Source organism: Scylla paramamosain, chromosome 23 (genome assembly GCF_035594125.1).
Source record: "Scylla paramamosain isolate STU-SP2022 chromosome 23, ASM3559412v1, whole genome shotgun sequence".
In the NCBI taxonomy this organism is placed as follows: Eukaryota; Metazoa; Arthropoda; class Malacostraca; order Decapoda; family Portunidae; genus Scylla; species Scylla paramamosain.
Genome location: NC_087173.1, coordinates 20,047,723 through 20,075,222, shown reverse-complemented (window position 1 = coordinate 20,075,222; position 27,500 = coordinate 20,047,723). Strand labels below are relative to the sequence as shown.

Below are 27,500 nucleotides of genomic sequence, written 5' to 3'. Positions count from 1 at the left end.
CCTGATAATTTGGTATTCAGACCTCTAAAGCACGTAACTAAACCCTCCTTTAAAGACTTACTACTTTTCGATTTATTCATATGTTTATTTACTTATTAATTTGTTTACTTTTATTTATATCTTATTTGTTAATTTATTTTATCTATTTATTTATTTATTATTACTGATGTATTTACTTTACGTATCTGCTTGGTGGCAAACTACACAACACGTTCCTGGAAATTATAGAGCAATAAATAAACAAATCTGTCTCCCCTCACGTGTATGTCTCTGTTACTCTCGCTCCTCACTTCCCTCACTTTGGTCCTCCTCAAAGATACACCTCCTACACTATTACACAGTCTTTGGGTCTGCCTTCTTGGTATACGCGCCGCCTGTCATGACCGCCGCCTCTCGCCTCTGACCGCTTACTCCCAGGTCACGTACGCCGCCCATTAAGACGCAGGATTCCACTCTTCTCAGAAATACAGAATCAGCACAGTTTTTTGCTATTCGGAGTCAGTCAGTCAGCCGAGGGAGTCCGCACTGAGGGGTAGCCACGAGTTAACCACAAGTCGCTGCCTCTCAGAATGGGTCTGTATGGGATGTGTGATGTGCACTTGGCGATAAAATGACGTAGGGAAAGTAGGGTTGTTTTAAAATGTTTGAATAAGTTTGTATATTTATTCCTTCACCCGAGGGAGTTCACAGCGAGGGTAGCCACGCGTCGCCGCTCCTCAGAATGGAAGTGTGTGTGTGTGTGTGTGTGTGTGTGTGTGTGGTTTGTGATGTGAACTTGAGAAATAAAGAGTAGGGAAAAGTATTGTACAGTTGTTTTAAGTGCTAGAATAAGTTTGGGTATATGATCTTTGTTATATAAGTGCCATCGTGGTTATCTCTTTCTTCTCCAGACATTTTTTTCTTATCTTCCTTAACCTGATACTTGTTTTTCTTCCTTTCCTCTTTACCCCCTTTCTTCTCTAACTGTTCTATGTCCTTTGTTTTTTCTCTTCTTTCATTTCCTTCCGTAGTAAGAATTCCATCGTGTTTTTTTTTCTTCTTCAATTTATCATTGAAACTGGCTATGTAATGTAACTTAACCTAATGCAACCTACTTTAACCTCACATAACCAAACTTAACTTAACCCAACCCAACTTAATCTTATCAAACTTAAACCTAACCTAAATCTAATCTCACATACCCTTACTTAATCTAATCAAACTTAATCTGACCTAACTAACATAATGTAACATGATTTAACTTCATATAACCCTACCTACCCTAACTTAACCAAACTTATTTTAACCTGATCTAACCTAACCTAATCTAACTTATCCTAAGCCAATTGCATCTGTCACTCACTCACCCCGTCTCAGCGTCACAGCGCCGTCCCTCCTCGTACACGAAGGGCGCCGCCTGTTCCAACTGCAGGATCCGCGCTGTCCATGTCACGTCCCCCGCTGCCTCGCCAAGGCCTGGGAACACATCGTAAGAACATCAGAACGTCAGAAAATACAGGAAGCTGCAAGAAGTCATCAGGCGTACACGTGTCAGGCCTTCTATCTATTTCCACCAATCATCCTCATCCATATATTTGTCAAATCTTCTTTTAAAAGCTCCCTATTAACTTGACACTAATAATGGAACTAATGAGTCTTTTTCCAGTCATCCACCATTCTACGCGAGGACCAGTTTCTTCCTATCTCTTTTTTTTAAATATATCAAACTTGAACCCATTATTTCTTATCCTGGCCTGACTACTGACCCTGATGATTTTGCCTATATCATCCTTCGTATGTCCTCTACAATATTTAAACGACACAGGAGGACAATAAAGACAGACTGGTAAACTCTAGAACTCCCGGCCTGCTTCTGCATATCCCCCTTCCTATGACTTGAATTCTTTTGAGAGGACAAGACTTCTCTAACTCTGGATAATTGGGCATTTTCTTTGAAGACTGGCATCTCCGTGAGCCTCTTTTTTTTTTTTTATATATATATATATACAATTTTTTATGCTCTTGGCCACTGCCTCTTACATTAAAAAAAAATAAAAATGAAGGATAAAAAAAAAAGACGCTCCTCCAACGAGTCAACGACACAGGCGACTCTCTCACTTGTCACGCCGCCATTAATCAGCACAGGCGACCCAGGAGGTAAAGTGACGCAAGTTGCCCTGGGTATTAAAGTAATGAGTTAATAAGTAAATTATACATATGCCGCTCTAGCACATTCTCTCTCTCTCTCTCTCTCTCTCTCTCTCTCTCTCTCTCTCTCTCTCTCTCTCTCTCTCTCTCTCTCTCTCTCTCTCTCTCAGAACACACGAGGTTACACTCAAAAGACAGTAATGACACGTTCTGCATTTCACTCACTCACTCACTCACTCATTCATGATGGTGTTCATTACTAATATCAGCATCAATATTACCACGCGTTTAAGATTTCACTCACCCACCCACTCACTCGGTCTCTCAATCATCACTCACTCACTCACTCATGGTGTTCAGAATTAATGCCAACATTAATAACTACCACATATTTAAAATTTACCATCTCATCCTTTACTTACGTCCCTTAGAATCCAATTAATTTATAAAGGTTTCAAGCAGCAAGAGGTACTGTAGATTAAAGGGACATGGTTTATAAATTATCCCAGTGGATATTTCTTCCTGTCATTCATTCCCCTTAAGTATTTTCCACCCACAATATATTCGTACTTAAAGGAGTATCATAGGTGAAGTAATAGGTTCGAGCTTGATAAGATTAGATTGTAAAATAAAAATAGGAAGAAACTGGTTCTCAAATACAGTGGTGGATGAATGGGATGGACTCAGTAATCAGGTTGCTAGTGCTGAGTCAATAAGGGGCTCTAAAAGAAAATTAGACAGATTTATGGATGGGGATGATAGGTAGAAGTAGACAGGTATGTTTTTTACAGGAAGTGCCACGTGTAGGCCTGATGGCTTCTTGCAGCTTACTTTGTTTTCTTATGTTTTTATGAAAGAAGGAGAGCAGTGGAAAGACTAAAGAGGAACTGGAGAAGGTGTGTGGAGGAAGACGAGGAGAATGAACAACAGTAAAGAGATTGTGTAACTGCAGTGATGATGATGTGATGATGATGATGATGATGATGATGATGAATATTCCTCCTGAAAATTTTATATATTTGAAAGCACTGTGCTATGATAACCAAACTAAACGCAACTATCTTTTAAGTTTTTAGGTTAGGTTGCGCTAGATCAGGTTAGGAGTTAGGTAAGGTTAGGTTAGATTAGATTACGTGAGGTTAGATCAAGTTAGATTAGGTTACACTAATGGTTAAACAAATAAGAAGGGAAAAATGTCTGGAGGGGGAGAGGAAAAATGTGCAAGGGGAAAATGTTCATAAGGAAAATTGGACACATGGAAATAATATTAATCATAGGAAGAAAAAAACATTCGAAGAGGGAAAAAAATAATCCATAGAAAAAAGAGCTCACATACACACCTATACACCCAGACCACCACCACTATACACTACACAGCCCCGCCAGCACTCACATCGTGCCGTCAGAAGGACCCAACACGCCGCGGCCGCCGCCCACCTCGTCGTGAACATGGCTCAGTGTGACTCGCTGACGACGACTTGACGAGGGCGGGTATGTTATTATCACCACGCGGCGTCAGGTGGGTCTTCTCCAGACTCTCCCAGCACGGCACACACACACACACACACACACACACACACACACATCTGTTCACAGTTCCAAGGGTGGGAGAGTTCGGACACTTGAGTTGCAGCGCCACATCAGGGAAGCCTGTGGCACCGGTTAGGGTTACGAGAGAACGCTGCCTCTTCCGCCTAGGAACTGCCGCGAGTCAGGACTGAACTCTGTAATACTTTAGACTCTTACAGATGAATGGTAGATAATAAATAAATGAAAATTGAAGAAAATAAAATGAAAGAATAAATTAATGAAATAAAACTCAACTGCTTGACTAACTTAACTAGAGCCTATCAGATCCTTTTCTATATAGGCACTACTCACTACACACACACACACATACACACACACACACACACACACACACACACACACGCTTATTGATCAAGAAGCAAACAGGAATATAGAAAACACAAACAAAATCATCAGCGCCACAAAATCACCATTAAGTGCCACAATAAAGACCTTACGGCGCCAGGGAGCTTATGAAAGAGCGTGACTCTCCTACTAGGCAGGCCGCGGTGGCGGCACCTGTGGGTTTGCGGCGAGAAGAGCTAACCGCCCTGCCGCGGAAACGCCAGTGACTCAACGCGGCGCCTCAGTGAAACATGAAACCCAAACATTACTGTGCGACCCGCAGGTGGAGTGGAGAGTGGCCTGTTGTTTTGTTCTGTTCTGCTCTCAACGCGATTCTCTCTTCACCGATTTCCTTTCTTCTATCTGATTACCACCACCACCACCACCACCACCTCCTTCTTTTTTCAGTTTTGCTCTTCTTCATATTGGGTCGCTGCTCGCTATCACCCTCCTCCACTCCTGCCTGTACTGTGCCTCTCCTGTCACGTCCTTCCACCACCACCACCATCACCGCCACCAATTATTTGTCCTCTACCACCACCAACATTATCACTAATGACCTAACTACTACTACTACTACTACTACTACTACTACTACTACTACCACCACCATCTCGATTAATACTAAAGCAGCAGCACCAGCAGCACCACCACCACTACTATCTCTTCGACCACAATCATCACTACAACTAATGATTTTTCCTCCTTCACCAGTAATGATTCGCCCTCCACCACCATCACCACCGAAATCAATAACAATACCTCCCCCATCTTTTTCATTGCCTCACTACCATCACCACCATCACCACTACTATCACTACCACAACCTCGACCACCATCACCACCAACGTCTACTACTACTACATCGTTCACCACCACCACCACCATCACCACCCACCACAACTAACTTATCCATCACCACCACGGCATAAAGTTAAACCTGGACTAAAATAACACTACATAAAAAGGGTAAAATGAAGGTAAAATTAATAATCTGAACATAACTCGAATAAAAAGAAAAGAAAAAAATAGAAAACTAGAAAAAATAAAATGGGAAATATATCAAATAAAATGAAAAAGGCAGATTAAAAAGAAAAAAAAAGTAAAAAAAGAGATCTTTAAAAAAATCTGACGCGAAAACAAAATAAAGTAAATAACTTAAAAAAAAGGAGTATAATTAAAAAGTAATTAAATAAATAAATAGATAAATACATAAACAAATAAAAAAAAAAAAAGAGCATGAATAGAAAGGACAAACGTCTGGCTATATGGAAAGGAGCAACAGTTGCCAAGGCGTGTCATGCTCCCGTCTCGTCCCTTCCTCCTCCAGACAACCTTGGGGGAGTGGCGCCCTCGGAACACGTGCCAGACAGGTATACAGGTGTGGGCGTGGCGCAGCGAAGGGGGGAGAGGCGGAGAAGGGGGAGATGCAGGAAAGGGGAGGGATGAGGAGGTAATGCATAAGAGGGGAGGGGCGGAGAAAGGGAAGAAGGGGATATGCAGGAGAGGGGAGGAGAGACGTGAGGTAAGGAAGGATAAATAAATGCACTCGGCAACTTGTTACTGTTATTACTATTACTTGAGTTACAATATTTTGTACAGAAACTATATAATAAATTATTTTTTTTTCCGTCTGACAAGTTTATAAAAATGCACTTCGCCTCCTCCATCTTCTCGTCTACTACAGGATGCATTACTGCAGGAGTCTGTTGAAGTGCTGAGTACGTGGTGTGGTGGCGCCTGAGCAGTTCACGTTCCGAGGTGTGGTGCTGCGTGGGGCGAGCAGCGTCTTGCAGCACCGTGGCAGCACTCACCACTGCCGGCTTGAATGCTGCTGCTGCTGCTGCTGGCCTACTACCCTCCATCCTGCTGCTACTGACTCCGGCACGTCCTCACCCGCGGCCTCAGCGCGCCGGGACATGTACCGTGCATAGCTCAAATAAAGGAAACAAACAAGCATCTTTGCAGCATTGCAGAGCCACGCGTCCCTGGCGGCCCCGAGCTGCTGGGAGGCGGCGGCGGCGGCGGTGGCGGCGGCTGAGGCTGCTCCTGTGTTCTCGAGTATTCTAAACAAGCTTTGGCCAAATATTATTACAACACCGTGATGAATAATGCAGACATCTTACCATTGGTTTTTTTTTCTCCGAGGATGCTAATAACACTGCAGTAAAACCTTGAATGAATTAACACAGCAATTAGTGAACGAACAGTGAGTGAGTCCTCGGCTCGAATAAACGATGATTGATTGCACTTTTGCATCAACATTACCTGTGTGTACCTTGAGGCTCGCATGTTCAGGTGGGACTGGAAAATATTAGACATCAACGACGAACGCATAACAAAACACTGGTAAGAAAAATAAAATAATATTCTTTCCTACACAACCTATACTCGCACGTTAAGACAAAGTGGAGCCGTGCTCTGAAACGCTGTGCCCTCTTACCACGACTCTTTTTGAAGGCCACGGAGATGATAAGTCAGGTTCTCACGAGTGTGTTTCCCATTGATGATGCAGTCCTTGTTAAACTATCACTAGAATCATGAAAGCACACTGGACAATCCCAATACCTTCCATTGCAGCCTGCTGAAAATAGTGGAGACAGGACACCCAGACATTTGAGAGCACGACCCCAGCAGGATTTCTAGGGTATAAAAATCTCATGCAAGTTTTTTTTTTTTCTTCTTAGACAAATACGAGATAAAAAGAGACAGGTTAATAATACAAGTCAATTCAAAACGACACAACATTCCCTAAAAAGACAAATAAATAAATAAAAATTAAAAATCGGTCTTTTTTTTTTCCAATTTCGATTCTAAAACCGATCTATGAATCCAAACACATTGTGACACTATGTGTACCTTGAAACAAGGTAATGTGAGCCTTAATACAGACTTCCAGAGACTGAATTACCTCCAAGACAGTAAAAGGAAGGGAAAACTGAACTAAACCTACACACTCGCTAAGGAATAAATAAACGTAGCCAATAATCAAGATCTGGAGTGAATAATAATATTAACAAAGATAATAATAACAATACTTCTTTTTTTCCACTGTCTTACCTATGACTGTCCACTGTTATCATTACCACGTATGAGTAACCGCTACAATAACTCTACTTAGTATCGAACATAATCTTTGGCCCTCGTTTTGTGAGTAACACGGGATTCTGAAGCAAACATGAGCATTTAACAACTAATCGTAGAATCCTGTTGAAAAAAGAAAGGAGGGTATGAACTTAAAGAGGCCCAGTTACCTCGTGTGTGTGTGTGTGTGTGTGTGTGTGTGTGTGTGTGTGTGTGTGTGTGTGTGTGTGTGTGTGGTACAAGATCATTTATTGAGCTGTAAAGATTACCTCTACAAAGATATATGATGATGATTGGACTCAAAATACACAAACATGGCACCGCTGGTTCCGACTCAAGAGCTCAACACGGGACTCGGAATGTGGGACTTAACTGCTACTCTTAACCTTCAGTATAAAGTGGCTGAGTGCACATGTAAAAATATAAACAAGTCTATATGTAAAACGTTTACCATTAACACTGAGGGAAGGGCGGGGCGGGGTGGGAGGAAGGTCCTGCACTAATAATATGCATGAAAAAAAAAAAAAAAAAAAGATGGTGTGACGCGGTAATATTTCTAGACACTTTTCATCACCTGTAATATCATTTTTTTTACAGTCAACACAGAAAAGTGACCAGAGTCTCCAGCAGACGACACAGGACACCCGATCACAGCTTGGTAATATCAGCAGACACACTACGCATCAAAGAAACTTGTCCAGTGATAGTCGACACACGAACAGCATCCCTCATGCAGTGTCTCTGGACAGCCACCGTGCCGCCTACAGACAGACAGACAGACAGACGAACGTGCCTCTTCTTCCTCATCTACAGAAGGCTGAGGTCTGAGTACTTGTGGTCTTTGCTACACATGATCCCCTCCTATCCTTCTCCTTCTTCGGTCCTACGACACCACTCTTACCTAATGACTCGATGCATTACACTGAAGGAAATCAACTTAAACTAGTGTAAGTCCTCACTCAGGAACACAGTCTAGGTCTCTCTCAACACTGGACTCAACACAAAAGTTACGTTTGAACAAACGATGCACAAACTCATCAATTTAACACGCAACACACACAAATCAAAGGAGATATAAATGTATTGCTGACAGCAGGTGACAGGACAGGCAGGAGTGGTTGATTTTGAGTGAGAGTTACACAACACTCTCAATAAGACCTGAGAAATAAGAAGTGACAAACTGAAGCAAGGACTGGCGGTAGTTTCTCAGGCACTTTCCCAACACCTGGCTAACTGTCTGCATAAAATGAAACATTTTCATCTAAAACTTAAACACGAAAACCTACTTGTAGAGTTTGTGAGGACTTTGTGTTGATACAAGAATCTGGAAACACATGATCAGACCTGCTAAGCAACGTACGCGACGGCTGCTCTCCTCAGCCAAGTGCTTTGTTCGGGAAGATTATAAAATAAAATCGATATACAATTAAAAATACTCTATGCATATGCAAGTCATAAATTTTGATACTTAGGACAATATGACACATTCCCCATCTCACCACATTACCTTATTTTGATGACTGTTCACTCTGTCAAGATCACTCAACTCCCCCAACCTCTCACTCATCCCTGGCCAGTCAGTCCCCTAAGCCTGACTCACTGGTCCTTGGGGAAACTGAACTTATCAAACGGCTCCTCCCAGAAGGGGTCGGCCTCCCCCTTTGCCGCCGCAGTCTCACCACCCTGACCTTCTGGGGCAAAGAAATCGTCAGCGAACGGATCGCTGTTTCGGCGGAAGATGTTCACCGACTCCGACTTCTTCATGTCAGTGGGAGTGACGGAAGGGAAGCGAGCCGTGATCTTGAACTCCTGCTCGTCCTCGGGGAAGACATCCTCCAGGGCATCCTCCACCAGCTCGGGGGACCTGCCGGGAGTCTGCTGGGACACACTGCCTGAATATGGGGCCTCTGCTGCCGCTGCTTCTGCCTCTGCCTTCTGGAAGGCATTCTCAAAGTCAGCAAACTGGAACTCTCCCTCTGCACCTTTGGCCTCTGTCTGTGTGGTGCTGAGCTTCACGCTGAATGGGTCGCTCTCCTCTCCTTCCCCTGCTGCTGCTGCTGCTGCTGAGGCCTCTCCTGGGAAGCTGGCGAATGCACTGTCAAAGTTGACCTCCTCGGCAACACTTCCAATGATTGAGCTGAAGTTGTCATCAAAGGGGGAGTGCCTGATGTCACTGCCCTCGCTCCCCACACTGAGGCGCGAGGGGCCCCTGCTGCGGTGGGGCCTGGCGGACGTGGGCGGCGTGAAGCTGTCACCAAAGGGAGACTTGCGGTGCTCTGAGCCAGAGCGGGAGAGGCGGCCGTGGTCCACAGAAGCCTTGCGGGAGTCCTGGCCGAAGTCGTCATCAAATGGCGACTCATGAGCGACATTCTTGTGTTCCTCATGAATGGAGTGCAGGGAGCCGATGGACTTCTGGTCATCATAGGGAGTGTTTCTGTGGGAGCCGTGCCATGAGTCATCAAAGGGGGAGCTCCTTGCATCGCCTTGCTTTGTGAGGCGGCTCACCTCACCCTCCAGCGATGGTTCCCGCTCACTCTCCACCTCCTTGAGCACCTCGTAGCGATCGCCACGGTTGGTGAAATCATCATCGAAGGGGCTCTTCCTTTTGCTGCCCAGCGTGTCGGTGGGTGGCTGCAAGGAACTCTCAACAGGGAACTTTGAAGGCGTGTCTGCGCTCCCCCTGGAGGAGCTGCGCTGTTTGGGCTCCACGCTGGTGAAGGGATCGTCAAAGCCTGAGCCAAAGCCGTTGTCATCACCCGGCTCCAGCCTCTTGGGGTCCGCGAAGTGATCCGTGAAGGGAGACTTGAGGGAGCCGTCCAGTGAGGTTTCTTCATTAGTTACTTCCTGGAAACTGGAGTACTTGTCCATTTCTGAGGTTGAGGGTACAAAATTGTCATCAAAGCTTGCAAAGGAAGTCTCGGATTCTGGCCTGGTTCTCCTGCCAGAGGAGTGAGTGGAGGAGGGGCCAGCGCCATGGCCCAGGGTGGAGAAGTCGTCAGTGAATGGAGACTTCTGGGCATCGGTGTGTTGCAGGGGTGGCCGCGGGGTGGGCTCCTGCAGGTGTGAGGGGGAGTTGACAGGGGTGAGGCTCTTCTCGCTCATGGTGGCTGCTGAGAAGTCGTCGTCAAACTTTGCATCAAAGGTTGGCTCAAAGTTGTCGTACTCACTGATCTCTGGACTCCTGAACACTGTGACACATTCCAGGTCGTGGTTGGGGGGATGCCACTCCTTGTCCTTCTCCAGCTCCCCAGCCTCCCCATCATCACTCAGGGAAGACTTGTGCTCCAAGGAGTCATGGCGCAAGTCATTGTCAAAGTTTGCCTTAAAGGTGCCTGAGGACACCTCAGAGACCTCCTCCTCCATTGAGTTCTGTGGCGTCAGGAAGTTTTCGTCAAACACAGACTTCTGTTTAGTGACGACAGTCAGCTCCCGGAAGACAGCATAGCGGTCCTCACTGACGGGGGCACCCACGGCGTGGGTGACTGGCCCTCCCATGCTGAACTCGGGTGGTTCCACTGGACTCTTGGGAAACTGGGCATCAAACTCAGCAAACATTTCATCCTCATTGAAGGGGAACCTCTCCTTGCTTTGTTCTCTGCTTGGCGCCCTGGACCGCCGACTGGGCTTCTCTGGAGGGCCTTTAATGGTCTGGGTTTCCTCAAAGGCCTTGGAGTCTTTGTCTCCGTGCCTGAGCTGCTGCTGGGCCAGGCAGGCGGCCAGCTCCACCACTGTCATCCTGGCCAGCTCCTCCACTGGCACATCCAGGGTGGCTGCCAGCTGGTCCAGGCTGGTGTTGGCCAGGTCCACGGAGGGAGGCTTCTGGATCAGCTTCGGCGACTTGCCTGGAGTGGACAGCTTGCTGGGGGTGGACTCCCGGGAGGTCTTAGGCACGGCGCCGGTCACCTCGTGGGTGGGACTGACGCTTGGCTTGGGGAACTGGAAGTTGTCAGGATGGGTGGGCTTGGTGCTCCTGCAGGGGATGAAGGCGGGCTGGGAAGAGGTGGCATGGGAGTACCGGGACTTCCTAGCAGGGATGGGGATGGGAGGAGTGCTGCCCTCCTCAGGGGATGAGTCGTACTCGTTGATGTAGTTGTAGTGCGCATCTGTCGTGGTGGGAGGGCGGGGTGGAGGCCTGAGGGTGACATGGGTAGGCTGTCTCTTGGGAGGCAGGGGGGGAGGCTCAATGTGGGCTGGCCTGGGGGGAGGCTTGGGGGCCTCCTCATAGCTCAGGTTAAGGTCGTCCACAGGGAAAGGTCGGCTCTCCAGTTCAGGGGAAGAGAATTGCTCCACCTCGCTGAAGCGTCCGCGTTGCTGCGGGCGCAGGGTCAGCGTGGCAGAGCTGGCACTTAGCTGTTTGGAGAGGTGGGAGCGTGGCCGGGGCCGGGGGCTAAGGCCGCCCTCACTCAGCACCTCAGGTGGGGTGGGTGGCGTGAGGTCCCCGCTGGCATACCCCCGGTGCTCCATGTCCACGATCTCCCACTCATTTTCAAAGCTACCCTGTTTTTTGAACTTGTGGCTGCGGGGAAGAGTCTTGGGGCTCTGAGAGGTGGTGGCAGCAAGGAACAGCTTGCTGCGCGTGTGGGACACAGGTGAACGATGGGAGTAAGTGAGCTGTGGGGAGTCTGGCCCTGATGCCCTCCTGCTGGTGGGCCGTGGGACAGGGGGTGGAGAGAAGGGAGGGGGACTGTCCCGGAATGACTCTGGTGGGAGGGCCACTGTGAGGGGACCACAGGGCAGGGGGGGCGGTGGCTCATCTGGTATGCTGCTGGACATCTCCGACCTTTGGCTCTTGGGCGAGTCGCTGGGAAAGGCCGGGAAGTCTGCAAAGCCTGAGGAGGGGAAGTGTGACGCTTCGTAGAACTCCTTCTCTGATGTCTGCTGGAAACGGAAGTCCTCATGGCCAAAGGAGTCTGGCGGGCTGAAGGACTCAGTGAAGGAGTGGGAGGTGATGGAGGTGCTGTGGACCGGCGTGATGTTGGCTGAGGAGGAGCGCTTGGAGGCAATCATGTCAATGGAGCGTGGCGTTGTGGCATACAGTGAGGAGGACGACACCAAGGCAGACACCTCCGGGGGAATGATGCCGGGCTGGGTCTTGGGGGAGCAGGGGATGGAGGCTTCCCCGTCCCCCAGCTCGCGCAGCACTCGCCTTGCTGGCTTGCGCATGTCGCTGAAGAAGTCGCGCTTGTCGACGTACGGCCGGTTCTTGCCGGTGCCGAGTGGGTCAAGGTCAGTGAAGACATCGTAGTGTGGCTCCCTGCCGGACGCAGCGGAGTCCTCAAAGTCCGCCTTGTACCACTGGGCATCAAACTCATCAGTCTGATGGGGAGCCGCTGCCCCACCATCACCCCCTGCTGCTGCCTCCCCCTCGCCAACACTGGGGTCACTGATATTATTAAATGAGCCACTGGGAGCAGTCCTGAACTCCTTGAAGGCTGCATACCTGTCCTGATTATCACCGGCCTCGGACACCTTTGGGGCATCACTTTGAGCGGGTGGGGGAGATGCACTGTCGGGGAAAGTCACTGGGAACTTGGCAAAATCTTGGCTGGCTTTGTGGTCGGCACTTGCGGCGACCCCAGCCTGTTGTTGTGAGGTCTGGGAGTGATGGGAGTCGTGTCTGGTGCGGCCAGACACGGGGGGAGGGGCCAGCGGGGCAGGGGTGGGGGCTGTGCTGGCGGTGATGCGGGGCTTAGTGGTGTCAGCCGGAGGGAACAGAGGCTTGAAGGAGTCGCCAAAAGGATCAGTCTTCTCACCTTCCTGCAAATGGTCACAGGAAGAAAAACAATTAAGTGATGAATGATGTTTTATGTCAACCTTTATGCTAATTATGAAAAGAATGGGGCAGCCTTTACCTCTGCCTCTCACTCCACATTTACTTCTCAAGTCTGATATACTTTCTCCTTCAGCATTTGGTGAGTTCATAAGACTGTGACAAACTGCAAAGGTACATGACATGAGATTCATCACACATTTTGTTACTTGTCACATTCACAGCTGGCTTGACTTAAGAAATCCTTCTTTATGAACCAAAACTCACTAATCTAGAAATGTCATACACAAGAATAAACATCTGAAAAATTAAACCTAAATTCATAACAACTTGCAAATAAAACTTTCCATAAATCTAATGTATAGGAAATTACAATATGACAAAGCCAAATAATCTTTCCGGTGGTTAAAATTTCAATGGGAAAGGATAAATACTAACACCAGCAAACTTTAGAGGAACATAAATAAAAATCCTACAAGGTATGTGAGCATAGCATCGTTCTTAGTGCATAGTGTGTCTGGCTTAAGGTGAAACCCCATCTTAAATAAACACGGCCAAGAGGACTGCCTTCTGAAGCTCCTAATCAGTCAATGGATCAACAAGCATGAGTGCAGAAGATTAAATTTACAGGTCTAAAGCACATAAGCCTCATCCAGCTACCGAGGAACCAGTGGGTTGGTGGTCATGCCCAGACAGACGCCAGGACAGTCACTGTGGGTGCTGCCTTACTACTGCTGTATATCCCTTGGGTGATGCAACGCCTACAGTGCCCACCAACACTATCCTACCCTCCTGGGACACCACATCCTTATCTCTACATCACATGAGACAGACACACAACCACACACTTGGCCATTCTCAGGACATGAACTGTGCAAGTGTATATGGTGAAGCATTACACTGAATAGATTCCCCTCAGCTCACTGTACTTGCTTCTAAGGTGACTTGTGGGTGTCTATGTCATATGCAGCTACCAGTAACTGATTCCCTCACAGTTGAACAGAAGGGAAAGGAAAGGGAAAGGCAGAATGGAGTGGCGTTCCCTCAGTGACCTCCCTCCACCTGGCCTTGGTTTGATGCAGAGCAGAAAGCAAGTAAGGGTGAGGATGACTGTTGGCAGGGAGTGTGTGGGTATCCTGAATACATACGAATGAATGCAGGGTGAATGATGGCTAGTAATGTGTATCCTGAATAACTAAGGGTGAATGAAGGGTGAATGTTGGCAGGGAATTCATATCCTGAATAAATACGCATGAATGTAGGGTGAATGTTGCCAGGGAGTTTATAATGAGTTACTGAGGATGAATGGAAGGTAAATGCTGGCAGGGAGTATTCATCCTGAATAAATGAGGATGAGTGAAGGATGAATGGAGGGTGAATGTTGGTAATGGGTGTTTATTGTGAATAACTGAGGCTAAATAAATGTATCCTGACAAATTATAACCTGATGAGTCATTAACATTAACACTGCAAGATCACCGAGGCCATACAATCTATCACTATTCATACACTAGTGACTGACACCCACCTCACAGCTCAGAAACTACAAGGAATCTATACAAGGATGCAAAAACTGATCATCTCTCATCCTCCACACCAAGTTTCACCACACAAACATACAGAGGAAGGCTCCCATGTCCTCTCTGTCCCTCTTAGAACTGAACCATCTCTCACTTTCTACACAGTCTTATCAAAACATACCAAAGAAAGAGCCCCCAGTCCCCTCACTCTGGTCCTCCTACTTCCCTTCTATGACAAGCAGAAATACAGGTTATATCCCATGTCTCTGAGTTAGCTATATAGTAAATGATCTAGGTTGGTTTATTAAGATAGAGATATTGCTGTAGGTAGATTATGTCTGTGAAATAATGAAGGTGCGTATGTTATCAACTATATCACTGGGAAGTTTTTTAATTCACAGCTTTAAAATACTTATTTGTTTCATTCATTCAATTTATAACACTGAAATAATGCAGGTATATATGTTATCAATTACATCATTAATAAGTTCTTGATTCATGGCTTGAAAACCCCTAAAACTCACCTCGGCCATTCTGATTTATAAACGTCTATTTTAAGTTACTACATGTTAAATTTCTTGCTTGCAACGTTTCCGTTTCTCACTCTCCCAGCCATTCACTGACTCTGCTGCCCTCCATGTTTCCTCACTCACTTTACTAAGAGATGTGGTGGTGGGGATAAAACCTGAGGACATCTCCACTAAGTACACAAGCCTGCCAGCCAACACTCTCTTGTGACACTTCCTATTAGTGTTGGTGAATATATGAATAAGTGAAGGTGTCTGATAATCCAGTGTCCCATTATGCATGACAGCAATGAAGCAAGACAAAATTTGTATAACTTTGAACAGCAGCAGAGATTATAAAGTAAAATGTGTTCTGGTCTGAGCATTAATGTGTATTGTAAAAGAAATCGCCAAGGCTGTACTCTAATATAGTGATGATAATGGTGACGATAATGAGCCTGCAGGTTCAGCACAGTTCCACTACAGCCTCTCTTGTTCCCTGTGTGGTCTGGATGGTCGCTGCTAAGGGTGAGTCTGTCTATGGTCAACCTAAGGTGAGGATTCCGGTGCCCTACAAAGCTTGGTAAGTGAGTTGCATGAGACATGTAACATGCACCATCCCAGCATGGCCCCGGAGCGTGTGGTGAGTGGCGGCAGGGCGGGTCAAGGGATATACAGTCAGTGGGTGCAGCGAGGTGACTGCCATCTACCATGCCTATGCAGCGATGCCACACCAGTAATACCTTCTGGTTCTGCTGAGCTCGCTGCTGGCTGAGTTCTGAGAGCCCCTTCTGAAGGGAGCTCAGTTCACTTTGAAGGTCTAGTAAGTCTGCAATAGCCCCCCCGGCCCCACTTGTCAGACTGGCACTCACTATTCCACTGTCACCATTGGTGCCGAACAGCCCACTCAGCGACGACTCCTGTGGGGCAGAGGAAGGAGGCTGTTAATGAATGATGCTGCAGCACTCAGCACCTCAGGAGAGACTCAGGCACACCAGTCCCTTTGTTCATGATGGGCCAAGGTTACTGATCAATGATGCTCTTGGGGAGGAAATGGAGGATGATACAGTTAGAGGAGAAGGTTGGTGCACATATCAGAGTAATGAAGACACACAGATTCTTTGTTCAAAAGACAAAGTTACCAGCTAATGCCTACATGAATACATACACCTGAAGAAGACAGGAAGAAGGTTGTCCCTGGAGGAGTTACTACTGCACTGAACTGATTGATAAAAGACTTAGTACTTTTAAGAGATTTTTTGTTCATAATATGCCAAAGTTACTTGTCAATACCTACATGAATATACCTACACCTTGGGAAGAGAGAAAGAAGGCCATTACTGGAGGAGCTAAGAGCACACTGGACAGATTAAGATTAACATTAGTTCATGAGGAGGCAAAGTTTGTGACAAACACTAACATGTAAACACACTTCAGTACATCAGTAACCACCACCACAGGACACACTGCTGTAGCCACAGAGGCCACAATGCTGCACTACACAGGCAAAAATAAAAATAATATGTAGTCTTGTTCCTCTGACTGCTGTGACATCTCAAGCTGAACAAAACAGTATGGTGCAGAGTTGGGATATAATGTTGACACCACAGATAGTCCAAATATTGAGTGCCTGTATTTGTGATTATATTTTTGATCCACGAAAGTCAATGATCACTCAAACACGTAAACAAGTGTTATATTGTAATTAGCAATGAAACTAAGTAATGGAGTGCACAGTTCAAATATTTAATGCTTAAACTTATTATTTTTGATCAGTGAAATATTCTGTCAATCAAACAAAGCAAGAAATGCCATATTGTCATTAGCAGCCAGAGACTTAAAAATAAATGATAAAATACAACTACAAACTCAATATTGCATCACAGCTTTGACATAAAAAGTCTGAAGTAAAACACAGCAAATATATACATCATACAACTCAGGTCATAATGAACACCCAAATGTCTTTTTTCCACACAGACTGCCAAAAGAAAAGAAGCAATTCATCTCCACAGCACCTCATGCACAGCCAACAAAGAGGAGCAGACGGGGGCATGGCACAGGTCACCACGGCAGTCATGTCACAAACTCTGGTTCATCTTATCAAACAGAAAGTGAATATAAAATAAAATACAAACTAATGATGTGAATGTAGTTTTTTTTATACTTATTTTCCTATCTGAGACACCTTGTAGAATATAACATATTTTTTGGAAAAGAGTGACTATAAATAAATATATAAACTAATGATATGAATATACTTTTTTTACGCTTATTTTCCTATCTGAGACATCTTGTAGAATGTGACATAACTGCTTAGGGAAATTGTAATCTTGTGTCAAGTAACTCATTCAGAGAGGAAAAGATCTAGAGTATTATCTTTTCCATGCAACTTAAGTATAACAAGCCAAGCAATTCCACCAAAACCCAATCAAACACCAAGACAGCAGTCAGCAAGCCACTGGTGGTCAGACTAAGAAGCTTGACTCCTTAACACCCACGTTCCCTCCACAAGACACACACACATGCTCCTCAAAGATCCCTCATACTTACATCTCAGCAGGATTCACCTAATCAAGGAATATTTCAAGGTTATCTACGACACCAGTGAAGGCAAGTGGGAGAGATTCATATAAGGATGTTAACTGAAATGATTTTGATAATGATGATAACTGAAGGTATGGATATTGTTTTGAATTCAGTAGCTATGAAAAAAAAAAATATACATATACTAAACTGTTTACTCAAATAATCTCAGATATGTTAACATGTTGCAGAACAGTATACAATTAACTGCCTAAGCTCCTGGGGTGCATTACGGTTGTGCACAAGACTGTCCCCTTCCACCAGAGCCTGACAGGCCTAAGAGTGGAAATGCTGTGTGTATGAGTGTGTGGTGCTTGTCTGGTCCACCTGGTGCAGGACTGCCAGCCTGGTATATAGATAGATTGATAGATGAAAACACCAAAGCCAATCATGTCAATCCTCCTATAAAGAAATACATCCATTGCAACACTGATTGGCAGAGGGACTAGTGAAGTGGATGCCTAAGTACATACGGGTGTGAATTAGTCTGTTTACATATTTACAGATGCCTCAGAAATGGCAAACACAGACTGACCTCTAAGTCTTGGGTCCTCACAACACTGAAGAGACATTCCCTAACATTAGTAGTAAGTCACAGTAAGGCCTATATTCTGAAACACTTTGCTTTCTCACCATAACTATTTTCAAAGGCCACAAAGATTATTAGCTGGGTTTTTAAGAGTGTTTCTCCTGTTAATAATGTAAATTTTATTAATCCGTCACTAGAACCATACAAACACCCTTAAAAACCCACGTCACTTCAACTAGAGCCTTTTGAAAGTTGTGGTGATGCAGTGCAGAAGTGTTTCAGAATATGGTTCCATGTCACAAACCAAGACGCATCCACAGTACCAATCCAAACACAACACAGCAGGGGAGTGACGTTGCCCCACTTCAAACACTACAGAGGCTACATACACATACCAGTGCAGCTCAGTGGCCACAGTAAGAAAGTTCCAGAGTACAGTGAACACACACACACACATGAGCAACACCTGGGCTTGCAAAACAGGACACAACAACCTGCACTGTCACTTGCCTTGAACTCTCCTTTTTCTCTGCCTTCCTCCAGCTGTGATCTGGCCTTCTCTATCTCCTTCTTCTTCAGCTCATACACAACCTGCAGGGCACAAAACACCCCCACTGTAGGAACGCCAACTCTTGCACTATCTTCTAGGCAACACTTAGCAGGTACAGTAAGATGTGTGCTTCTTCTAGTAAGGTGTGTGGTTCTTCTGTGTTACATTGCCACATATTGTGTAGGTGAGAGTGGGAGTGGGGTGGAGTGAGTGGTGAGAGGCAATGTGGTATGAAGCAGAGGTACAGTTGTATGAAGTAGTGATATTATATTCTACAAAATGTTTCAGATAAAAAACTATGATCTTCCGTTTATTAGTCACAGTTTTTCTTGGAATTTCTAACAAATTAGAGACATGAATTCATCATTTCTTGGGATAAGTATACTTGATTCTCAAGTATCGAGCATTATCTTCTTCCATTTATTATATTCATATTTCTTCTTGGAGTTTCTGAAGCTGTTCAAATAAAGCAATTTATTAATCCATGTGTTAATTCATATTCAATTTATGGACATGAATTCACAGGATTCTGTGACATTATTTCTTGGGGTGAATGTACTCACATCTCTATCATTTCAGCTCGTGCCTCATCCACTCTCAGAGGAAGGTTTGAGAAGTCAACACCTCAGATTTTGAAGAATAAAATACACTTCTATTTCCAATTTCAGAAGAAAAGAATAACTGAAACATTAGAGAATAAAATACACTTTTGTTCCCAATTTCTAAAGAAAATAACAATAGAAGCATTAGAAAATAAAAGTTTTCTGTTTCCAGTATCTAAAGACTACATTCAAAACATGGAGAATAATAAAGTACATTTCTGCCTCATCTGTCTTTCCTCTCACCAGCACAGCCCCTACCACATACGGTGTCTCCAGGATATTAGTACAGAAAGCACACAGACAATTCTATAAATGATCAGACTGGTGTTAATGTTGCAGAGAAATTATCTACGGTGCCCTCAGTCCTAAGACACAAGCATGAAGGTTACTTATCACCCACACACAGGATCCAGTAGCCTTCTAAAGGAAACACAACAAGTCTCGTTGTGGGATGACTGTGTCTGGCTTCCGATAAACAGGATTTAGGAGAACTATATATAGAAAATAGTTATCAGATCTAAATGACTCAAATATTTCTAACATAAACATCACCAGTGTGTGTGTGTGTGTGTGTGTGTGTGTTTAGAATGATAGTGAAATGAGAATGACACAATATTTATTCTTGTTATGTTATGTAGGTACAATATGTTTTCAAAATATGTTACATTAAAATTCCATTGTTGAAACCTCCATAAAATGTTAATACTGAATAGAGAGAGACATCAAGTTTTCAGAGTTTGGGAGAGGCACAAACTTTCTAATCTGGATGAAAAAAGACAGCACAGAACAATAGCAGACAATAGTACAATGAAGTTACAAGGTGTTTTGGTAATCTCTGTTAATAATACTGTACATACATACATAAAAAAAGAAAGAAAAAAAGTCAGTGTTCAAATAAATCCAGTCACACATGCTACTTCAACTAAGATACATTTCACCACAACCTACACCTGCTCAATCCAGCAATACACCTCAGGTTAGTCACACACATCACAAACTCATCACCACAGCCAGAGTGGGATGCAAATATGAAGACACTTAGGTGGTGGGGCAGGTGTGGGAATTCCCAACCCAACATGTCGTCACTTCCACCCCGACCAGGACTACAGTATCTTATATATAGGTTATTTAGTATTCAAAATAATCTTCAAATATATGTATATGGTAAGACAAGGCTATGTAATGTTGTATACATATCAAATTTTAGGACAGTAACAATAATTTGTGTGGAAATGAACTCACAACACTTGACAACACTGTGCTGCTTTGTCATGTCTACAGTCAAGGTTGCCAGGTAACCCTCAAGGACTTCACGCTCCCTGGCTGGGGATAAAGTGACAGCACTGCCAGATAGTGAGTTCCCATGCCTGCCCCACCTAAAGTATCTTCATACTGGTATTCCACTACAGTCACTTCCATCAATCACTTCAACAAAGCACAAATTTCACTTGCAGACGTCACTTTTTCATTTGGTGTGGTAAGTCATACTCAACCCAAAAAAACACAATAGTAACCTTTTCAGTGTGGCAAGTTCTCATCCTGGTCAGTGGTTGAGTAATATTCCACACTGGAATATTCCACTGTCTGGTATTTTCCCTTAGGTTTAAGTCCCTCCCATATTCAGAAATGCTTCATTCTCTCACCATAACTATTTTTTTCAAGGACACAGAGATGACTAGTCAGATTCTCAACAGTGTTTCTCCAGTTAATAGTGTAAAAATCTTCATCTGTCACTAAAATCATAAAAAACACCCTTAAAAACTCATGTCACTTCATCCAGAGCCTTTTGAAAGTTGTGGAGATGTAGCCAGAAGTGTTTCAGAATAGTCTTAAGTCCTATGATCTGCTTGGAACCTATCAGTTACCAGGAGACTGTCAGCGCCTCTGGGGGCTTATGACTGAGGGAAAAGTGTAAGTGTGTACAGCAGGTTACTCTACTTCTGGTCATGGTTGGTACTCAGGATGGGAGAAGTAACAGGCTCAAGTAGAAAGTAAGATTTAAAAAGATGGAAAGAAATTGTTACTTAAACAGAGTAGTAGATGACTGGAACAGACTTGGTAATCAGGTTTAAGTGTAGAGCCTGATAGAGTTTGGTTAAAAAAAGATAGGGAGACATTTGTTCTCAGAGTGGTAGATGAATGAAAGAGACTCAGTAATCAAAAGGAAGTATTAAAAGATTAGACGAATTTATGGATAGGGATGACAGGTGATTAAACTCGCAGACATGTACGTATTAAACAGGGATTGCCATGTGTAGACCTGACTTGCTTTCTGCAGCTTCCCTTATGTCCTTATGTTCTTATACCTACTAAATTTGCAACCTGTTTTATTGTTCTACTGATAAATTTTTGGGGAGTGATATGGAGTAAAGATTTTTTTTATTTTCATTTAATTTTTTTTAATCCTTTGTTGGTTCCTCTGATATATGAAAGAAAAAAAATACCTGGTTCCTCTACTCTTGCTTATTTTTGTGAGCAGTGAAGCAGCTCTTCAATCCATTTTCTTGCCCTTCATTGGTCTCCCTGATACATTAAAAAGGGGATTAAAGCCTAGAAAACAGTAACCCCACCATCAGCTAACCGTAATACTGCTGCCTGGTTAAAATGCCACCGCCACCACCACCACCACCACCACCGCCATCACCACCACCACCTCACAAGTACAACCGCCACAAAACACCAAAGCAAATATACAAAGGAAGCATTTTTCATTATGCTTCACTGGTGCCAGGATAAAATGCCACCATCGCCACCACCACCACCACCACCACCACCACCACCACCACTACCTCATACCTGACAACACAGGGCCGAATTTCAGAAACACTTTGGTCTCTCACCACAACTATCTTTCCAAGGCTACAGAGATGACCAGCCAGGTTTTCAAGGGTGTTTCTCCAGTGAATAATGGTAGAAATATTGTTAATCTGTCACTAGAATCACAAAAACAACCTTAAAAATTCTTGCCACTTCAATTAGAGCCTTCTGAAAGTAGTGGAGGTGTGGCGCCGAAGTGTTTCAGAATATGGGCTGTAGTGACGACACAAAGCAGTTTCCAATCAGGGTGTTGTGCATGCTGCTTGGAGGTGCACAGCAGAGGCCAAGTGGGTGCTCATCCCTCTCACATGCAAGCCATCCTCACTCAGTCACCTGTCATCTACCAACACCATGACAGGAGTGTTTCAAAAGCCAGCCTTCAGTGTAATTTATCATGGTCAATAGTTTATCTGCTTTCCATTTCAAACAAGTTACAGGAAAGATAATGTTGTGGCAGGACAGTCAAGATCCACATTCATAAGACCATAGTTAGCTCATCTGTCTTATCTGTTTTCCATTTCATGCTCAAGTGGTTGTTTGTCCTTCTTATCCCTTCACCCTGAATTCCTCACAAGTTACAGGGAAAGGTAATGTTGTGGCAGAACAGTCACAGGCCGGAATCATTAGGAATCATCAAGACCATGGTAAGTTTATCTGCTTTCCATTTCCCTTCATGCTCAAGAGGTGGTCTGTCCTTCTCACCCTTTACCCTAAACTCCATACAAGTTACAGGAGGGAAAAATAATGTGGCAGGACAGTCAAGGCCCAGAATCTCAAGTAACCAAGATCCAAGTGGCTGCTGGGGAGCTCTGACTGTCCAGCCAATGAAACAAAAACACTGCCAGGATGTTCTGTGTGGAAAATAACCAGACACTGAAGGAAATGAAACACAACTTAAAACACTGAAGGAAATCAAACACAACTCACAAAAAACAGAAGAAAATCAAACGCAATTGACTGCATGACTGAAAAAAAAAAAAAGGAATTAAAGAACAATACACAGATAATTCATCCATGCATGCCTCACCTGGAACAGATCGCGCATGGCAATCACCACCTGGCTGGCCGCCTTCTCGCTCTTGATGCCAAAGAACTTGTGGCCTGAGTCTGGGGAGCCAAAGATGTAACCAAAGGCCCGAGTGTCCGTCATGTCCTGGGCCATGAAGGAAATCTTGTGGACCGGGTGGTGATAGAGGCAGTCCTGCAATGCACACACTGGTTCACTGGCTGGCCTGACTCAAAGTGGCACAGTGATGGGGTTCAGTCCGTGGATATTCAAGCAATGAGGATGTAAGGGAAACAGGAGTGACCAAGTTTTAGATGTACAATATTTTAGAACTTCCTAGACAGCATGAGTGAGAAAGTTTTAGATGTATACATTTTTAGAGCCTCTTCTACCTCTTCTATCTTTTTTGGAAAGCAGCATGAATGAACTTTCTCCTTATCTTTTGTCTCCTTGGCTTGATTCCTAGACATGTAAAAATAAGTAAGGAAATAAATACATGCCATATACCGTATCAGAAAATTATTCGAGTGATGGAAAGCTACTTGAATGATAGTGATTAGAACCAACATACAATAACAAGCTGAATTAATCCACCTCACATTGTAACAAGCACAGAACAAAAGTGCAACTGGCATGTTAATCTAATTCTAACCATGACTGTATATAGAGGGGAAAGCAACAAACCCTCACTGACTGCCCCTGCTTGAGTGATTACTGAGTTAATTAATATTAAGATTGCTGGACAAGACAGAGAATGAAAATAAATGTTGCATGTTACTAATTCTAACCATGATTGTATCTCTATAGGGGAAGCTGACAGGCCCTCACTGACCACCCCTGCATGAGTGAATACAGTGTTAACCCCTTCACTGTTATAATCTTCCCTTGTTTTCCATAAGAGCACTGTAAAAATTGTATGCATTGGTACAGAAAGAAAAGAAAAGGGAGTAGATGGGTTAATTTAGTCTTTTCTAGGCCATTTAACAATTTAGGAGACTGCAGCATGTAAGTAACCATATAAAAGTCATGGGTGAATTTAGGAATATATCTGTACTGCAATGAAAGGGTTAATATGAAAATTGCAGGAAAAGATACAGAACAAAAAAGATGTGACATGTTTCTGTAATTCTAACTATAATTGTACCTCTATAGGGGAGGATGACAGACCCTCACTGACCAAGCTTTCCTCTCCCCAGGGCCAAAAATAGAGACAACAGAAGTCGTTTCTTCTTAATTCATACAGTTCATTGTTGAGTTGCATGCAAAGGTGAAAGTCCTACATGTGCGTACTTGAATAAGGCAGTTCTTTCTTAACTATTCCACTAGCATGACTGTGTACTGTTAACATTCTGAGCACTAAAAGAATAGGAGATTAATTTTGTCTTTTTCTACACCATAAAAATATTCAAAAGACCAGAACAAAAATAAAAGTAAAAACTACACAACCCCAGCACCTTGCACACAACATATAAAACCCTAAACACACACCACCAGCCCAACACCTCAAACACACACACACACACACACACACACACACACACACACACACACACACACACACATAAACATATGAGGAAAAATAATAAATTAATACATAAATAAAAAGAATAAATAAAAAAATAAATAAATAAATAAAAAATCTAACAAACCAACACAACCTCCTACTCACACTGGATCTCTCGTCCCTGAGCCTGATCCCGTCCATGGCCACGTTGATGATTATCCTCTGCTTGTGTTCCCCAGCAGCTCGCACGGCCATCTTGAGCTCAGCAAGGGCCTCCTGACACATCCTGTCTCCCCGTGCCTCGGACACCTCCAGCACGCCGATCAGCTTGCCCTTGAAGCTGAGGCCCTCCACAAACCTCTGCGGGTCATTCTTCTCCACCCCACTCTGCCGCTCTGCAAGGAAGGGATGGTGAGGGTGGTGGTGGTGGTGGTGGTAAGTGAGGGTGAGGAGGGAGTGAAAGTGACAACTGAAGGTGTGTTAATATTTAAGGTACTCTCTCTCTCTCTCTCTCTCTCTCTCTCTCTCTCTCTCTCTCTCTCTCTCTCTCTAACAGTATAATGCCAAACTTCCAGTAACATTCAACAGCATATTTATTGTATCCATATTTTCACTTTGCTGTTTTTGTAGAGAAGCAGAGAAATGTATCTTGAACACCACAGATAACACACTGAAGCCACACCTGCATGAACTCTACTAATTAGTTACAACAGGCAAACTAATCTAAACAAACTCCCAACACCTGCACTATAACTTTACACCTCATTTATGATGCATTATGACTTCATAACTCCCTCGTAGATTGTAGCTTGACTAACTAGCTGGCTTGGATTAACAATAGCATTAGAAAGAACACCATCTGATGAAAGGAGACCATTGGGAGGACTGAGGAAGGCCTGAAGACTATATGTGTTAGAGGTACTAGTTGGGAGACCAGAGGGAAGACTGAGGAAGACCTAAAGACTGTATGTTAGAGGTACTAGTTGGGAGACCAGAGGGAAGGCTGAGGAAGACCTGAAGACTGTGTGTGTTACAGGTACTAGTTGGGAGACCAGAGGAAGGACCAAAGAAAATCTGAAGACAGTATAGGGAGGAAGACAGAATGATGAACATAAGGGAAGTGACTGTCTACATTTGCAATAAGTGGCTGAGACTCATAATGTGTATAACCTTTTAAGATACATAGGTAATGAAAAGCAAGCCTTCATATCTGCTTTCCGTATCATATTTTTGGGTGATCCTTTTTAGATTATACTCTTTAGGAGCTGGTATCTTCAGTGGGGCCTTTTTTCAAGCTTTTTGTCGTCCTGGGTCAGAACCACTCTTACATGAATAAATCAATAAATGAACAAACAAATAATTTTACTCATTTCTCCAACTCCATAATAAAAGATGAAGTAAAGATGCAAAGAAAAGAATCTGTGTTTTATCTTCTCTCATCAAAGCTATCTTACTCATTTCCTTACACTCATGATTCCAAGACACAAGAAAGACAGAAAGACAAGAATCTGTGCTTATCTTCCTTCTCTCATCAAAGTTATCTTAATAATTTCCTCACACTCATAATTCCAAGACACAAGAAAGACAAGAATCTGTGCTTATCTTCCTTCTCTCATCAAAGCTATTTTACTCATTTCCTTACACTCATAATTCGAAGACACAAGAAAGACAGAAAGACAAGAATCTGTGTTTATCTTCCTTCTCTCATCAAAGTTTACTCATTTCCTCACACTCATAATTCCAAGACACAAGAAAGACAGAAAGACAAGAATCTATGCTTATCTTCCTTCTCTCATCAAAGTTATCTTACTCATTTCCTCACACTCGTAATTCCAAGACAAGAAAGACAGAAAGACAAAAATCTGTGTTTGTCATCTTTCTCTCATCTAAACTGATACATTTTCTCAGACTCCAAATTCCAAGATACAGACATGAACATAAGAATCCGAGTTTTTCTATCCTTGATATAACTGTCTTTGGTGGTGGTGATTTAAAAAGAAAAATTGAAAACGGCAAACTTTACTCCTCCTGTGAAGATTATAATGCTCCATACTTGCATCTTCATCTCAAAATTAGAAAAAAAAGAAAAAAAGAAAAAAAAGAAAAAAAAAGCTTCCTTGCAAATGATAATGAACAGCAATAATTTGAGAGTGAAAAGCTGAAAATGTCAAACTTTTCTTTCCTATCAAATATTTCTCCAAAGTTGTAATTTCTTTTCAACTCAAATCTGGAAATCATAATGCCATAATATGAACTTTAAAAACGATCTCAAATAACAATAATACGCGTAAATAAATAAGCAAATAAAAATATGAGATAAATAAATAAATAAATAAATAAATAAATAAATAAATAAAAACTGCACACATTCTTTTCATATACCCACCCCACCCAAAAAAAAATAAATAAATAAATGAAAAATAAATAAATGAATAAATAAATGAAACGAAGTAAAAAAAAAAAAAAAGAAAATCACCATACTTCTAACATAAATTTCGCTCCAAAACACTTGAAAAAACACGCAATTGTAACCCACACATCTCCTTACTATGACTCAACACACACACACACACACACACACACACACACACACGTCACAGTTACGAGGCAAGCACATAATGAGGGATAAGCCTGGCTCGGGTTACGCCGCTTCACTTCAGACGGCACGACAATACAATTAATGCTAACAATGATGGTAACGTGTACAATACGGCACTAGGAACCTCCATTATTTAACTCCCTTTGTATAATGATTTAATGACGTGTTTTGCTATTATCTATTTATCTATCTATTTATCTACTTACGTATCTATCTATCTACCTATCTACCTACATACCTAACTGTCCACCATCCAACTATCCATTTGTCTATGTAACTATCCAACTATCCATCTATCTATCCATCCATTAGTATCTACCATCTATTCCCATCACCACCACCAACCTCTCTCTCTCTCTCTCTCTCTCTCTCTCTCTCTCTCTCTC

At 43.5% G+C, this 27,500-nt stretch overlaps 2 protein-coding genes across 9 annotated transcripts in view; both read right to left on the bottom strand.

The window, feature by feature from the left end:
* The window catches only part of LOC135112363 (uncharacterized), a 28,833-nt gene extending 25,175 nt beyond the window's left edge, over positions 1–3,658 (bottom strand). Inside the window, exons 1-2 of the mRNA XM_064026753.1 lie at positions 3,521–3,658; positions 1,347–1,455 (exon numbers count right to left, since the gene is read on the bottom strand). Coding sequence (XP_063882823.1) covers positions 1,347–1,455; positions 3,521–3,578 — 167 coding nt within the window. The 5' untranslated portion in view covers positions 3,579–3,658. The remainder of the gene's footprint in view (positions 1–1,346; positions 1,456–3,520) is intronic.
* Positions 3,659–5,593: 1,935 nt separating this feature from the next.
* LOC135112362 (protein disabled-like) overlaps positions 5,594–27,500 on the bottom strand; it is a 55,880-nt gene continuing 33,973 nt past the window's right edge. For 5 of the 8 annotated variants that reach the window (XM_064026745.1, XM_064026746.1, XM_064026748.1 and 2 more), the window contains 5 exons: positions 24,681–24,910; positions 23,033–23,206; positions 18,547–18,627; positions 15,665–15,841; positions 5,594–12,882 (listed from right to left, as the gene is read on the bottom strand). In XM_064026745.1, coding sequence (XP_063882815.1) covers positions 8,722–12,882; positions 15,665–15,841; positions 18,547–18,627; positions 23,033–23,206; positions 24,681–24,910 — 4,823 coding nt within the window. In that variant the 3' untranslated portion in view covers positions 5,594–8,721. The remainder of the gene's footprint in view (positions 12,883–15,664; positions 15,842–18,546; positions 18,628–23,032; positions 23,207–24,680; positions 24,911–27,500) is intronic. The other 3 variants (XM_064026750.1, XM_064026751.1, XM_064026749.1) reach the window with 3 other exon arrangements.